Here is a 17,692-nt window from a genome sequence, read left to right as displayed (position 1 = left end):
TGATGCGATTTGACATGATTGGCATTGGCATCATCACCATGTTAAAATTAGTGTCAAAATTAGTGTCGGTGTTATCAAATTATGAGCCGGAAGGGGTAAGGTTGTCTGGATTTATAAGTTTGATTGGGGTTCGAGAGATCGGATAACATGTGTAATTATAATAAAATAAATATTTTATGACATGTGTAATTATAATAAAATAAATATTTATATTCTTCATAAAAGAAGGATAAGTATGACAAAAATATAATAATTTTAAAGAAATCCTTGAAATATAATATTGTCATTTAACATATTTCTTTCCAAAACACTAATTAGGACTGATTGGTAGCTAAAAGTTAGGAAAATAAGAGCAATAGGAGCATGGTAGCTTGATTGATAGGGTGTTTAGTCACAGAAATGCGGGGAAAGTCAAAGTGAAGGGTTCAAACCCTTCAACAAAAAGAGAGAACCCACAAAACTTATAGAACCGATCGATTGTTGGGAATTTAGCTTAAAACTAGCCGGTTCAATAGATTCAACAGTTCAATAATCAATTTGGGTCCTTGAACAGACTGGATTGGACATAGTGTCGGTTCTCAATCTAATCAGGTGATCCGATTATGATAATAGTGGTCATAATATCCTCCTAATAATTCATCTAATTCTTTTCTAATGAGGATTATCAATACCTTCTTATTTAGTTTTTTATTTTCTTATACAAGATCTATTAGCCTCCTTTGTAGTAAAAAGAAAATTATGAGCACACTTTTCTGGACACTTGTGAGCACACTTATGAGCACAAATTCGGTAAGAACATCCCTATAAGTAGAGGTGTGCGGGTTCGGGTATCATGTTTTTCACGGTACTCGGATCCTATCCAGTAAGGAACATGTTTCAAGATTTTAGAATCGGATCCTACCATGTGAGATCTGGAATTGGAATCTACTTGGAACCTAAATTATACTACAGGTTTCGGCACCTTGCTGGAACTTGTAAATTTTTCTTTTATTTTTTTTTGCTCTTCAAACACAATAAATGAAATAAATAATTAAAATCGAAAAGATTTCATTCACAATCACGCAAAATAGATAATTGTCGATATAGATTAATCGGATCACATCCATCGATCCACAAAAATAAATGATTATGTAGCTCTCCTTAGGATTATATAGTAGATAAGGCTAATAAGCAATTAAAAGATTATATAATTATCTAGCAAATAAGCTCCACTTAGGAATCTGTAACTACTATATCGAACATAGAGGATTATGTAACTATAAAATATATATATTTTTTAAAAAATATATACGTCCTAGGTACTGGTTCCGTGAATACCTATATGTTAGAACTGGAACCGGAACATATTTTTACCGGTTCCTTAAATTACTACCCAGACTCTACTCCATTTTCAATTGGAGTTACCTGGACCTTACCCTAACGAGTAGTTTCCAACCGATATCCGATATCTATGCACATCCCTACATACAAGCATTATGGAGCCCTGCCAAATAGTCCTTCCTGAGGCGATAAGATTTGAAAAATTATTGGCCGATTGCCAACTAGATTCGTGGCGGACAAGAACTTGAAAAATTTATAATAGTTTTGCATCTTTAGATTCTTGAAAAAAAAATTTCCCCTCGCGAGAGAACGTTATTGCTAAAGTCTAAAAGTTTCGCGATTTTTGTTGATCGAGTTTTGCATGTTTCGTTTTTACTTAATCAGTCCTGTAACTCCATTATATAAAATAATTGAATGGTAACTGGTGATAACATTATGGTTAACACCATTAAATATTTTTGACCTATCATGAAAATGTTTACGTGGATATATAAAATAAAATAAAATACAAAACACTTTTACAACAAAAAGGAAACCTAACCCTTTATTGGGCCGGGTGCTTCCCAGTTCCCAAGGTGGGGGGCTTGCTAGTAGCCCCCACCCCTTAAGATGAGGTCGCCAACAAACCCTTAAGGCATCGACGACCTCATCCAAGAGGGTGGGGGTGCAGGCAAGCCCACCACCCTCGAAATCGAGCTCACCACCCTTGAAATCGAGCTCGAGTTTGATCTTGACCTCGAGCGCGATTTCAGGGGTAGGGGCTCCCTGACAACCCCCAACCCCTTGGGATGAGATCATCGATGCCTTGAGAGTTTGTCGACAGCTTCACCTCGAGGGGTGGGGGTCGCCAACGAGGCCCCCTATCCCCGAGTGCCATCAAGCTTATTGAGTTTTTAAAATTCTAGAAAAAAATAATTTAAAAAAGAAAAATTAGTGAAGAGGGAACATAAGGGCTCTGTTAATGGCCATCATGATCCATTTAAGGTCGCGGTCACCATTGAGGGTGCCGGCGACCTCACATGAGTTGGTTGTGGCCGTCGGCCACCTCTAGTGGCTTGCGCCGCACGGGTAACCACCACCCCTCATCAAGGTTGCCATCGACCACTAAGGCCTCCGACGGCCTCGTCAAAGTAGATGGTGGTCGCGGTTGAGGCCGCTAGCCCTCCTTAGCCGGGTTCTCCATCCTTTCTTTTTTTTTAATTATTTATTTTATTATTTTAATTTTCTATTATTCTAAGCAAGCCACATCAAAAGAAAATACCAGGTGGAAAATGCCACATTTGTATTTGACTATCTTCATGTTCCAACATCATCGCCTGGTACCGCACTACTCAATTACAATTTGGGCTGAAAATGGGTAACGAACTATAGGGTTCAGTTGTATACTTTTTTATTTGTCCAAAATAAAACACATAGGACACAATCGATAAATCACAAATTTTCAGGACTTCAGCTGTGTATATATATATATATATACATATATTTTTTTTCTTTTGTTAATGTATGCTAAAGAAGAAAAAGAGATGAATTGGGGAATTCTATATGTGAAGAATGTTTTGTGTGTAATGGGTATATTGTTGGGAATTGGTGTATGCCCTAGAGGCAATCTGTCATCAATTCTGTAATATGACATATATTTCATTATAATACGATGCATTTCTGTTATTGTGTGGGTTGCGCTGAATATTAATTTTACACAATAACGTCCTTGGAATAGTAGGCTCAACATGCATCGAGTGTAACTTGATTGTGAAATCCTATAATGACTGAACATTATTTCTAAATGTCCCTAGTCAAAGTATTATCGTTAATTAGGATAACGATAATGCAATTAGACTAGTGTGGGTGTAGATTGATGACCAAGTCTCACAGGTCATGGATGTGGAGACATCGAGTCACAGTGACTATGGTACAATGGTCCTTTGACTTGACGTCATCATAATTTCCTACATGTAATGTCGTATACTTTGATACTGTTAAATGCCACTGTAACATGTTGGTTATAAAGACAGTTATTGGGTATACCACAGAACCTGGAGAGGAATGTGAATGACCAAGATATGATTTGTTCCTCTTACGTAATGGGAGTGATATATCATGGCCGCTTGGTGGGCAGAGTCTATAAGTATATGCATACCCAAATGAGTCGATATAGGGATATCGAGCTCATTTGTTCTGATAGATTTGCCCGATAAACCAAGAAAAAGAGATTGAGCCATACAAGGATGACAGCGATCATGCCTTAGGCTCAATAGAGATATAGAGGACAAAGGGATTATACTTCACGGTAACATAGGTCACAAGTTCGTCAAGAAATTGACTTTCCGATTACTTGAGTAGTAGTGATGCATTGCTAGATGCCACTCACTGTTTGTAATATTGAAATAGAGATTTCGATATTACTGTTAACGTAATCAGGAACCTACAGGGTCACACACTATGACCAAATCGACGGGATGGTTTTGAAACACTAAAACTGTCTAATAGAGATTAGACAAGTTACGGTGTGATTAGTTAATCGGATATTTAATGAGATTAAATTTGCCGATTAATTAGACTCGAATTATTAGATTTAATGGACTCAATTCGATACATGATACAGAAACACATGGGACCCGAATTGGGAGCCACGTGGCACATAGAGACACTTGTCATTTTGCATGGATGCCAAGTGCATTCCATGTGGCCTCTTTTTGCATGAAAGTCATGCAAAATCAATGCATTGTCGAATGCATATATGTAGCCATCAGAAATGGGATGGATATATATATATATACATGATATATGTGTGTGCGTGTATGTTTGTGTATATAAGTGTATGTGCGTACGAGAGTTCAGATCGAATTATTCGATTTGAAGACATCCATTAGTCATATTATTATCGGAGTTACACCGGTGTTTCTTTCGAGCATTGGCCGCTAGCACCGCTGATCTCGAAGACTCGTCGACGAAGTCGGTGTGGATACCGGTAGAGGCGTCACGCTTGGGACGCTCGGTCGACAGTTTAAAAGATTCCAGGTATATTTTATCTATTCCCATTCTACTAGTGGGTCTTGGGATTTAGTTTCACGGGTAGGAAAATTTTGAATTCCTATTCCTTTTACGCTTCCGTAGGTCCCGTGAAACTAGCATATATATGTAGTTTTATATACATAAATAATTTTATTTTTGTTGACAATGAATTTTTTTTTTTGTGATAATATTAAAAACTCAAAATGATGACCCTGATTGGCTTATGATATTGCGTGGTGGTACGCGCGTTAAATGTCCGACTTTTTCCGATATATGGGGCCTTCTAAGTGCAGAGTACGCAGTGTCATGCACATGTGATTGCCATTATCGCTCTTGCTTTATCTCTTTCTCTACCCCCATCTAGATTGCCATGGCCGATACAGCTGATGATAAGCTCCACATAGTGATGTTTCCATGGCTGGCTTTTGGCCACATGATCCCATACTTGGAGCTCACCAAGCATTTCGGGAGAAAGGGTCACCGTGTCTCTTTCCTTTCGACCCCACGAAACATCGATCGGCTTCCGGGAATCCCCCTGGACCTCGTAGCCCTGGTTGAATACGTGAAAATTCCGCTTCCTGCCGTGGAGAACCTGCCCGAAACTGCTGAGGCTACCAGTGACTTGCCCTATGACAAGATCCAGTACTTAAAGATAGCACACGACAAGCTCCTCGATCCCGTGGCCAAGTTCCTCAAGTCGTCCGACGCAGACTGGATAATCTACGACTTCGCCGCTTACTGGATCGGACCCATCGCCCGCGAACTGAGCATCAAGAGTGCCCAGTTCAGTATCTTCTTCGCGTCGAGCTTGGCCTTCATGGGGCCCACATGGTCCCTCATGGGAGGGGACTACCGGAAGGCACCCGAGGACTACACGGTCGCTCCCAAGTGGATCCCATTCCAGACGAGCCTCGCGTTTCGACTTTTCGAGATAAAGAGGATCTTCGACTCCTTTGATGGGAATGCTTCGGGTGTGACCGACATTTATCGGTTTGGAGCAGGGCAGGAGAGCGCGGACCTCATAATGGTCAGGAGTAGCTACGAGGTCCAGCCTGAGTGGCTCAAGCTCCTCGGGGACCTCATTCCGAAACCTGTCTTGCCGGTGGGTCAGTTGCCCCCGGGACAGGGAGATTATGGTCACAGCAAGGAGACTGATGAGTGGCAATGGATAAACGAGTGGCTCGACTCAAAAGAGAGGGGCTCCGTCGTTTACATTGCATTCGGAACCGAGTCGAAACCGACCCAAGTCGAACTGACTCAGATCGCTCTCGGGCTGGAGAAATCCAGGTTACCGTTCTTCTGGGTCCTTAAGACCCAACTTGGGTCATCCGATGTAGATCGGGTCGAACTTCCAGATGGATTCATGGAGAGGGTCAAAGGCCGGGGACTCGTGTGGACGAGCTGGGCACCTCAGCTCAAGGTACTGGCGCACGACTCGGTGGGCGGGTTCCTGAGCCATTGTGGGGGTACCTCAGTTGTGGAGGCGATGAGCCTCGGGAAACCTCTTATAATGTTCCCGCTCTTATCGGATCAGGCGTTGAATGCTCGCCTTTTGGAGGAGAAGCAGATGGGGCACCCGATCCTAAGGAACGAGTCGGACGGGTCATTCACGAGCGACTCCGTAGCGCAATCGTTGAGGCTGGTGATGGTAGAGGAGGAAGGAAAGGTTTACCGAGAGAAGGTGAAGGAGATGAGAAGTGCTTATGGAAACATGGATATTCAAAACCGTTACATAGATAATTTACTGAATCATTTGAAAGCAAACCGACCTGTCGCCAAGATTCATTCTACATAGCAAACTCGATAATCTTATTCTCACACTTGGGATCTTAACCTGTAGCATTTGTATGTTCAATCTTACCGTCCTCTTCAATGTACGAGCGAGATCACGCCTGTCTTGCTTAAGCTTGGATTTCCTAGGATTATGCTAGTATAATAAGCTGGTCGAGCTGTCTTGCATTGTACGGTCGATTTCTATCTTCTTCTTCTTGTTTATGAGTTTATCTATTTGTCCTATCAAACCAGTGAATTGTTGGCAAAGTGTATGTACACATTAACGGGGTCTCTCTTTCACCCAAAACAGAGCAAAAAAAATAACAATAACAATAACAATAATAATAATAATAATAATAGAGCATTCCAAAAGTTGCCGATCATAGTGTTTTCCAATACATAGGGGAGGAGATAGATATAGTAATAACTATATCTCCCTGAGGCATTTAAGCAATCAAGCAAATGCAGGCATCGAGGAACACCGGTTCATCCCTCTACAAGACGGAAAAGGAGACGAAAGAAGCAATGGTTCAAATTGCGGCAATTAAAAGGCCAATGAAAAATTTAATCGGTTAGATAGTCATTGTACGTACTTAATGTGGATTGAGCCCATAAGTACGACCCAAGTAGAAAACAAGAGAGATCTCTTAGATGGTTTCCATGGCTGTAGGAGAGCGGATGTGTTTGCTTTCTAAAGAGTATATCAAGAGTTAAATGGACCACGAAAGGCCGTGTCTGATGTTGGTTATTATCGAAGTCTTGGGAGGATCGCACACAGTACTTGTAGAATGGACAATTTTATCTTAGGAAAGCAAATGTATTAATAGTAGTGTCCATTTCCAAATACATCAGAAAACGGACTAGAATTACCACGTCTACGTAGCTCGTAGTTTTTCTTTTCTTTGTATTCAGTTCTGGCCTCGTTAAACTACCAAAAAAATGAAAAAGGACTAGAATAGTTTTCTAATCCTTTTAATATATTGATAACACACGAATAGTTGTAATAGTACATTTTGCTTTTTCTTTTTTTCCTTTTAATTATCGTGGATAATAATAATCGACTCGAGCTCTTCAATACACGAATAACGATTATTATTAGGCCGGTAAACAAAATAAAAAATGCTAATTATTCTATGATGGTCATGAGTCCTTCATTGGGCTTCAAGGAGTCTTTCCACTGTCGGGTTCTCATTGAGCATACCGTTCCAAGGGACCGTTTCATATGGACTAAGGGGCTCTTTCACGGGCTCTTCTCAAACGATAAGTTTTCAACTCATAGATCTCTCTTGTAATAAAGGGATACTGAAGATCTTGAGATCTGAACTTAAAATCTTTAGTTTCACGTCAAGACTGAGTACCACTATACTATAAGTCGCTTATTTATTGACAGAAAAATATATGATCTCTTGATTCCATACAATGACATATGTCACTATATTGCACCATTTTCTCTCAAATATCAGTTCATTTTTTTCTTCTGGTTACAAGGGAGGCCCGTAAGCCTAGTACAATAAAATAAAAATCCTAATAGTTAATATAAGGGCACGAGTAATCCCATTGAGTATCGAATCCGAAATATCTTGATTATCAGGCGAGGACGTGCGCTACTGTATTACACTAAATATCGATTCATATCAAGCTCTCGTTTTAACGTGGTCGCATTTATGGAAGTTAGGTATATGCTCCCATCAGTACAGCTAGACATTTTTATTCTTCTCGCCTTTACTTTGTTTTCAATTTGAATTAAAACTGATACAAACTGTAGATTTTGGATAGGCAAAGATGTCGAGATCACCATAGTTATATAACTTATATTTGGACTTAATTAATCAATATCACATGATTCGATTGAGAGATGTACTTTTAATTTGTGTGATATCCACATGATTTCATTGAGAGATGGAAGATTTGATTACTGTTGTTCTGCAATTGATCACCGGAATAATGCCTATCACATATATCAATATATGTCCGTGATTAAATATAAACAGGGTGTTGGCACAATTTTATGAGTTTTTCCCCTAAATAGACTTCTTTCTAGAACTTATTCCCAAACTAGATCTCTTTTGAAAATAATTTCCAATTTAGACTTGCATGTATAAAATTCTTTTCAATTCAATTATTATTTTTTTAACAATTCTAAAAATACCCTAAAAGATACTCTTATATCCTACTTACTTATAAATGTAACTGTTTTCTTGTTCGGTTAGCCGGTTAACCTTATTTTTTAAATACATTGAAACCTAGATAAAAATTAATTGGTTCAGCTACATTGTACTCAATTCTTAAATATCAAATGTAAATTGAGGTCGATTTTCGTACATTTAAAGACATTCATATGTCTTGTTTACCGAACATTACAATTTTACAATTAGGTAAATCAATTAATCGAATTCTTTTTACAAGCATTAAAATGTAGAAAAAATTTAATCAGGTTTAGCTACATTGGACGCAAATTTTAAGAATTCTTGATATGTTTGACTTATAAAGGAAAGAAAGACTTAGGCCTTAACATTTTAAGAATTCCTAAAATAACTAAAATAGAATTCCAAAAATAATTAAAAAAAGAAAAAGAAAATATGAAAACTCAAAAAGCCATTCAATATATGTTTGATTCTTATTCTTTGTTTGGCATTTGAGTTGAGTTATATATGTTTGATTCTTATTCTTTGTTTGGCATTTGAGTTGAGTTTTAACTCAACTCTATTTTAACTTTGAATATATATAAATTAATTGGGTTGTAATGATTGTGTTATTAAATTAGGAGAAAAAATGTGAACAAATAATGAATAGTTGAGAGAAAGTAATGATTGTGTTGTTGAATTGTGAAAAAAGTAATGAATAGTTGAGGTAATTTAGTATTAAAAAATGAATTGAATGATTAAAAAAATTGAAAAAGGGAAAAATAATAATTGTGTTGTTGAATTAAAAATAAGTAGAGTAAAGTTAAAAATAAATTGTAAAACCAAACAAAGTAAATTTTGCGATGAACTTAGCCAAACCCAATTAAATTTTATCTAAATTTAGTGTTTGTAAAAATTTCGGTTAACCGGTATACTGAAAAGGAAAAAAATTGTATTTGGTAAATAAGACATATAAGTGTCTTTAAAAGTATCGAGCTCCACTTCAATTTAAGTTTGACTCATAAGAATTTAGTACAAAGTAGCTGAACCGATTAATTGTTATCTAAGTTCTAATATTTTTAAAGATTAGGCTAATCAATGAACCGAACCGGAAAATGGTCATATTTCACAAATAAGATATAAGAGTATTTTTAAGTATATTTTCAAAAGAGTAAAAGAAATAAGGATTGAATTGAAAAGAATTTAACACACACAAGTCTAGATTGGAAATTATTTTCAATAAAACTCTAGTTTTAGAATAAGTTCTAAAAAGAAGTCTATTTAGGAGAAAAACTCCAGTTTTATAATACTCTTGAACAGTTGGCAATTTCTTGGAATAAATCATTGCCCACTCTATTCCAGAAGAAAGTTATGAATCGGATCTGAGCTATTGTAAGTTATCGTCCTTACTGACAATTCATTATGAATTGCATGAGGTTAGGGGAGCAACTACTGCCATTAACAGGGCACGGCCTAAACGTACGAAATGAGACATTAAATCTCCGTTCCTTGTATAAAAAAAAATTATAGTGTAGTAACGCGTGATTTCGTCTTAATAATTAAGAAATTTTAAATTTGATATTCGCTATAAGATTATCTGTGTAATTTAATTAAGTATTAAAATTTTTATTTTATCATAGTAAATCTATGAGCCTTCCCTTGTACTTTTTTTTTTGTCCGAAAATATATAACTTTCCTTCCTCTTCTCAAGTGGTCTCTTCGTCCATTTTAGTCATCAGATGAGCGATGACTTCACCCTTCGGCATTAGTTTCGAGGCCAGTAGAAGGACCAAAAGACTGTTCGAAAAAGGATTAAATAGAAATTATGAGTATATTTACATTTAAAAGATTAAAAAAAAACTAATGACTTGATCATTCATACAGTGAGTTTTTTTGTACTGTCGAAACTCCAAAGCTCTTAACTATGAGGATGTAATTTATTAGCAAGTTGAACTCCTAATACGCAAACTCTACTTGTAAATCTTGGGCCAAACTTATTGAAAATATCTGGTACTTAGAATTAAGTTGATTTGAACAGAATTAATCTCAATTCATAAACTGAAAATACACACCATTTCATCAAAAAAATTAGAAAAAGCAAATCTTACATATGACAAAAATAACATCAAGCATATCGATCCAACAATTGAGAAAGGAGGTTTGATTAGGGACACGTGTTCTCATCTAAAATCAAGAGTACGTATCAAATTAATTCTCACAAGTGGGCTTGTACATGATCCATCATACAGTGAGGTTTTTGTACTATCTTTATTGGTTGAAAGTGCCAAATCTTTGCCTCCTAACCACCCAGAAAAAGGTATCAAATCGCAATTATTTGGACTTGCCTCAACCACGTCAAATTGAGTTTTTAGTATGCAAAACTTTATATGTAAACTAGACTAAGGTCCGCGCATTTTGCTAATCATTATTAAAACATTTAAAGATAGAAATTTTAAAATATTAAAATTTAGTCATATTGTTAAATAATATAAAATTTAATATATATATATATATATGTATTACAGAGTAAATTAGAAATTGATGAGTTACTATTATTGTTGGAATGGAGTGAAGATCATTCCTAAACAAAGCTTACGAATGTAAAACAACAAAAATTAATTTACTATTATTGTTATGACGATTTAAATCAAACTTTATAAAAATAAGTAAATTAATTAAAATATCAAATTCAAAGTTGATGAAAGAAATATCTCAATTGAATTATAAAATAATAATAATAAAGAAATACTGAAGGATTACTTACCCTTGGTTTAGACATAGGATTTGACTTTATTATGTTTATCAAATATGTAATTCAAGTTACTATGAAATATTAAAATAATAATGATAATAATAAAAGAAATAAGGTTCACATATAGGTTCTGGGTATCGTGTACAGTAGAACCAAAATCGAAATTTATTTTCACTGGTTCCTTAAATTGTTACCAAGATCCTACAATATTATTTTTTGGATTTACCCAGACCCCACCCTAATGGGTAGGTTGCAAAAGGTTCCGGGTCTATCTGGTATCTGTGCATACCCCTAGTAAGTAACTTCAATCTTCATAAGGAGGAGAATACGAGTTTGACCTTCGGAAAGCACACTTATTGAGAGAAAAAATATATATTTAATATTCGATATCTCGAAATTGCGATAGCAATATCTCATTGTCTCCTATAATTTTGCTGAAAAAAGCACCTAAGCTTTTTTATGATAAATATATCTTGTAAACAAGAAAAATATACTATAGTAGTAACCTGAATAAATTTTATGGAGATCTATATTATTAATTTTATTTTCTTTTTTTAGGTTAAACATTTGTAAAGGCAATTATATACAGCTCCATAGTTAATGTCTTATCAGGCCGGCTTTCATGGTTTGAGGCTTCAAATGGGAAGCCATGCGCTGCTATGACATACAAAATTCTTTTGGTATGTTCCTACTATCCGAAAAACTAATTGGCATACAAAATTTTACAGGGGTATTACGTAATTTTTTTCAAGGTTTACACAAGAGAAGTTTATAAAAAATTTTAAAACACAACAGTTTATTTAATTGAACTAATGTGAGTTATCACTTTTCATTTAAAGTTTAACTTTTGACTTCATCAAATATATATATATATATATAAGGCGTATCAGTGTTTTACTGATCCTTTGACCGGAGCTTTGGTAGTTCTTTAAAAAGATGGGCCCATCTTTATGTAAGTCATTAGATAAGAATCGGGATGGAATCTTTCTCCTATTAAGATCTTTCTCGAAATCAACACATAGCTGATCTTCTCCTCTTCCTCGATTCCAAAAGTGTGAGATTTCAACTTGGCCTAAACGGACTTGAACTCATCTGCAACTTAAAAGTTTAAGTTGATAGGTTGTTGGACTCAAATCTTATATAAACTTGTGATTTTTTTTTCAATTTTTCCATATGGGATAACGTATCTTAACACCCGTCCTCACGTGACAACATGTGGTCTAACACGTGTCGCATGCCCTTAAACACCCGCCCTTAACAATTGACCACGAGCCAGGCATCCTCTTCCGTGCTCGTGCAAGGGGGACAAATATCAAACTAGCCTCGAGCTCCACACTCGAGCCTAACTAGAGGTGCACCTTTGTCTACATCGGAACTAGACTAGGCCACTCTTGGCCCCGATTAACATGAGGCACAATCTTGGCTGCCTCGAAACTGAATATGGCATGGTGTGAGCCCACATGAGCACGCGGAAGCATAACTCGCTCTGATACCATGTAAGATTTCAACTTGGGCCTAAACGGATTTGAACCCATCTGCAACCTAAAAACTTAAGCTGATAGGTTGCTGGACTCAAGTCTCATATAAACTTGTGATTTCGTTCTCAATTTTTCCATGTGGGGATAATGTATCTCAACAAAAAGCTACTCTTTGATTTCCTTTCAAAGCTCTCCTGTTTCATGTCACTATTGTGAAGGTCCTAATCCATAAAAACAAAGGAAGGGACAATAGGGGACTCAAGAGTTGTTCTCGAGTAATCCTCTCCGACACTCAAGTTAATATCTATATGAGAAAGAGAACCCTATCACTAGGAATGAAACAGTTAGCTCACTAAACCAGCTAAGGGGAAATATTTATAAAAAAACTCACAGTGGCTATCTTGTTGCTCTTGAACTGCAAATCAGATGGACTTAGCAAGTTAAACTATACGTGAGTAAAAAGAGAATGCAGCGCAGTAGAGTTTGTTCTCGTCTGGTAATCTATAGATCGCATATTCAATACCTAGTGAGACTGCTTGTATTCATTTATTAGTTATTTAGAATTTATATTTCATTGTATTAGACAATGACCTCATTTGTAACCGAAAAACTAGACGTGAGTTCATATTGGCCTTATTTGAGTTGTGGGCTCCTATCTGGAGGTTCAGGCCCAATGAAGCCCAGTGAATTGGTGTGTGGGCCGATTACTTGGAATAAGGTTGAGCGAGGCCCATTATTAGTCCCAAGAGTGGGCCCTTCGGCCCTTTAGCTTGGGGGAGGGGCCAGCAAGGTCCCTCCTTCGAGGTGATCGTTAATGGGCCCCCTTCTTAAAGGTGAGAGGCCCATGGTTCGTTAGGCCAGTGGTTGAAGGGAGAAGGGTCGAGCCCTCGACCCTTAGGGGCTCGTTGAATCCCCCATCGAGTTAGAGGGGGACGACCCCCATGGCAGGGAAAAGGGCTAGGGGGTTATGATTACGTACCCCAATCCAATAGAAGATGGCCATTTGAATGAATAACGAGATATGAAGGCATACCAGGGGCAGCGGATAAATCCTCAAAGGCATTGCAGCAATAGCAGCTTCAACTGATAATCGAATTTCCTGCGGAAGATGACGGCAAGAGGCCTAAATTCAATCGGTCAAAACAATAAGAATTGAAAGTGAAGGCGGGTAAACAAGCCAGCGGGCTGCCGGCGGCCGGCCGGGCATGAGAAGATTTGCATGAGGCATTATGTGAAAGTGAAGGTGGGTAAACAAGCCGGCGGGCTGCCGGCTGCCGGCTGCCGGCTGGGCATGAGAAGATTTGCATGAGGCATTATGTGAAAGTGAAGAGTTATTATAAGTTTGTTAGCATCGCCAAAATATTTTGTACCGCTGTAAGTATGTTAGTATCACCTTATATGAATCAGGAGAAAGAGTAGGGATATTTTTGGAGGAAAAAAAAGATCCAACTCAACCCGTAATCTTTAATTGTAATAGTGATTGAATCGTGCCATATCAATACTGCCAAGTAGCGTTACACAATTCAATTAGACTGTGAAATTGGAGAAGCACACGCCTCATTAGCTAATTGATTGGGTGGTCACACCGTCTGACCTTGGTGACGTGGTACTATCTCATCTTGTATCTTTGTCTCACTAATACTGGTCGGATGTGTTGGTCTAGGATTTTGCTTCCTCTTCCTCTGGTTTATAGATTCATATTTTAAGTATTATTCTCTTATAAATAATTCCAACAAGCATGGGCCTTCATGCTTACTGAAAGATGAATTAATTATTAAATCCATCTCCCACCCCCGGTCCTAACGCTGCCGTTGTGATTTTTACTTTATTATCTATTTTTAATATATCAATTGAGATTAATTTTTATTCAGACATTAACTTAAACCTGGTCACGGAATACTTCAAATGAATTTTGAACTGATAAACTGTACATTAGAAGTTTAATTCATCCACATGAAATATAGTTTACCAACTGCACTCTTATATGCAGAATAAGAAACAAAAGATATATGAGGAAAGTATATACTCTTTTTATATATTTTGAGCTAAATGATGCTTATGGTGATTACTAGATATATTTGCTCTTCTTATCTTACTACCGTTTTTTTAACTCAAAACAGATCATAGAAACCTGTGATTTTGCATAAGCTCCAATTTGAGAAAGATGTCGACTATGGATTAGGTCTGATACCTAATCAATCATATGCATGGTGACCTCTAAGCGCACAAATGGAATTAAAAAAAAAAAAGAGAAAAAAAAAGAGGAGAGAGAAATGGAATTCACACCTTTTGGATTTATAAAGTTTATGTTATCGCCGTCCAAATTTCGAGATTATAATACTCTTCCTCTAATAAATTATGATTTATTCAACACGTTTTCATCGAGAGATGGCGTATTTGACGGGAGCTGGGAGATAGAATTTTTGCATACGCAACATATATGCTTTATGCCTAGAATTATCACAATAACCACTAGTCCACGTGATTTAGTTCTTCCAAATTGATAGCAACATCTGATTATATATATATATATATATATATATCGTAAAATTAGACTCGTGACGTATCTATTGTTTAAAAATTCACAGTAGCTTCCACCGAGAAAAAAAATCCACAGGACCCCAGTAGCTCCATCTAATTGTTTCACTATCGTATATTAGAACAGCGTATGTTTTTTTTAAGTAAAATTTCATGTTCAAATAATGTGACAATGAAGATTGTCTATGATTAGGAGAAATTTATCTCTTAATGGACCGTCGGACTCGAATTTTTGAATTAGCTGAGATACATTATACTTATGAACTTCAGGCGGTGATATAAAAGGAAAAATAAATAATCATTGCGCCCTAGGTATATCTCACTCTATAAATAAACTATCTTTGAACTAAAATCAGTGTGCTTCTCTTGCCTGCCCCTCTCTGTACGAAGAATATACTATGGCGGAGATTGTTGACCATGAGCTCCACATAGTGATGTTCCCATGGCTGGCCTTCGGCCACATGATTCCGTTCATTGAGGTCGCCAAGCATATGGCAAGAAAGGGTCACCGAATCTCGTTTGTGTCAACCCCCCAAAACATCGATCGGCTCCCGAGAATTTCCCCAGAGCTCACCACCCTCATCGATTTCGTGAAGATCCCACTTCCTGCCGTGGAAAACCTCCCGGAGAATGCCGAGGCCACCAGCGACCTGACCTATGACAAGGTCCAATACTTGAAGAAAGCGTACGACTTACTTCGTGAGCCCATGACAAGGCTTCTTGAGTCCTTGGCCCCGGACTTTGTCATATACGACTTCGTACCTTACTGGCTCGGCCCGATCGCGAGAAATCTGGGCATCAAGACAGCCATGTTTAGCATCTACATAGCTGCAACCTTGGTCTTCACTGGCCCCACCTGGGCCTCGATGGGTGGCGATCACAGGAAGAGGCCGGAGGACTTCACCGTGCCTCCAGAGTGGGTCCCGTTTAAGACGCACGTCGCGTTTCCCTATTTCGCCATAAAGAGAATCTTCGATGCCGTCGAGGGGAATGCATCTGGAGTGTCCGACATGCACCGGTTCGGAGCGGCAGAGGAAGGTGCAGACATTATCACCCTCAGGAGCAGCTATGAGGTCGAGCCCGAGTGGCTGAAGCTGCTTGAGGAACTCCACCAGAAGCCCGTCTTTCCGGTCGGTCAGTTGCCCCCTCCTAGTGCTGGTGATTGCAACTCAAGAGATGAAACCAAATCGTGGCAGCGCATCAAGCAGTGGCTCGACTTACAGAGGAAAAGCTCTGTGGTTTACGTAGCATTCGGAAGCGAGGCCAAACCCAGTCAAGATGAACTAACCAAGATCGCTTTAGGGTTGGAGAAGTCCGGGCTGCCATTCTTTTGGGTCCTCAGGACCCAACTCGGCTCCTCCGATACCGATAGTGTAAAACTGCCGGATGGGTTTGAGGAGAGGGTGAAAGGGAGGGGCTTCGTATGGACGACATGGGCGCCTCAAGTAAGTATACTCGCCAACGACTCGGTGGGTGGGATCCTGACTCACTCAGGGTGGGGCTCCGTGGTTGAGGCACTGTGTTTCGAGAGGGCTCTCATACTATTCGCACTCCTCTCGGATCAAGGGCTCAATGTTAGGTTTATGGAGGAGAAGAAGATGGGGTATCCGATCCCGAGGAATGAGTCAGACGGGTCGTTTACGAGTGACGACGTCGCCGAGTCGCTGAGGCTAGTTTTGGTGGAGGAGGAAGGAAAGGTTTACAGAGACAAGGCAAAGGAGATGAAGGAGGTGCTGGGAAACCCACATCTTCAAGAGCAATACATGGATAATTTGCTCAATCATATGAAAGCAAACAGACCAATGACAAGAAGCAACAAATAATTTCTTGTTTATATCATAATAAGTCCTTTAAAAGAGGAAAATAATATGTACTTGTGACGTGAATAAGTTACTCTGCCACTTTACTCTTTTTTTTTTTTTCGGTTACAATAGGGCGCGTGTGCAAAGTATATTGCTATAAAAGAATTGTAATCAGGAGACGTAAAAGAAGTGTCCTTTCTATTATTCTGCATTTACGGAATTATATATGCCCTCAAAGTACAATTGGACTAGCTGATCAAAGTGGTCAATTATGCAGCTTCGTGATTGTTCCATACCAATCAGATTCATGACTGCGACCACGAAAGACGGCACATTATCATGTTAATTACATGTATTGCCTCTCTTTCTGTCAGCCTCAAGCTTGAATTTACCATGTCGTATTTTGTAGTCACACTAGTGGACCAACATGTGCTTTGCACGTGCATAGGTTGTGTGTTTTTTTTTTTTAATTATTGAGTACCACATTTATTAAATTTATTAAAATGAAAGCAATATATGTTATTTATGTTATTAAGTTACAAAGAATATTTTTGGTACAATAAGAGTAATATATATTATTTATATATGTAAAATGAGAATAGTTCTCACGAAATGGTTTTTTATGAATAATTTCTCAGATGTATAATATATAAGTCTTCCCCTACTTTATGTTACTGTCAATCTTCTATATTGTTTGTAAACAAATAAAACTCATTTCATCCAAACTCACAACCTCTAAGGAGATGCAAACAAAAGGCAAAAAACAAAAATTGAAGGAAGATGATACCTAAATTACAGAAGATAGGTTCGAACTCATTTTATTGCGCTTTTTCTACTATGATTCCCAGTAAGATCCTCAACTTGTAATTATAACCCAACATAGTGACCAAATGA

The 17,692-nt window shown here is 37.9% G+C and overlaps 2 protein-coding genes across 2 annotated transcripts; both read left to right on the top strand.

Annotated features, from left to right (window-relative positions):
- The first annotated feature begins 4,117 nt into the window (after nt 1–4,117).
- On the top strand, nt 4,118–6,381 carry LOC116201615 (UDP-glycosyltransferase 91A1-like). Its single transcript, XM_031532896.1, has 2 exons — nt 4,118–4,338; nt 4,697–6,381. The coding sequence occupies exon 2, from the start codon at nt 4,703–4,705 to the stop codon at nt 6,125–6,127; it is 1,425 nt and encodes a 474-aa protein (XP_031388756.1). The 5' UTR covers nt 4,118–4,338; nt 4,697–4,702; the 3' UTR covers nt 6,128–6,381.
- Nucleotides 6,382–15,290: 8,909 nt separating this feature from the next.
- LOC116201378 (UDP-glycosyltransferase 91A1-like) lies at nt 15,291–17,051 on the top strand. Its single transcript, XM_031532597.1, has one exon. The coding sequence runs from the start codon at nt 15,395–15,397 to the stop codon at nt 16,817–16,819; it is 1,425 nt and encodes a 474-aa protein (XP_031388457.1). The 5' UTR covers nt 15,291–15,394; the 3' UTR covers nt 16,820–17,051.
- The last annotated feature ends 641 nt before the right edge of the window (nt 17,052–17,692 follow it).

Source organism: Punica granatum, chromosome 3 (genome assembly GCF_007655135.1).
Source record: "Punica granatum isolate Tunisia-2019 chromosome 3, ASM765513v2, whole genome shotgun sequence".
NCBI lineage: Eukaryota > Viridiplantae > Streptophyta > Magnoliopsida > Myrtales > Lythraceae > Punica > Punica granatum.
The sequence above is the reverse complement of the archived record's forward strand: the minus strand, read 5'-3'. Positions and strand labels throughout refer to the sequence as shown.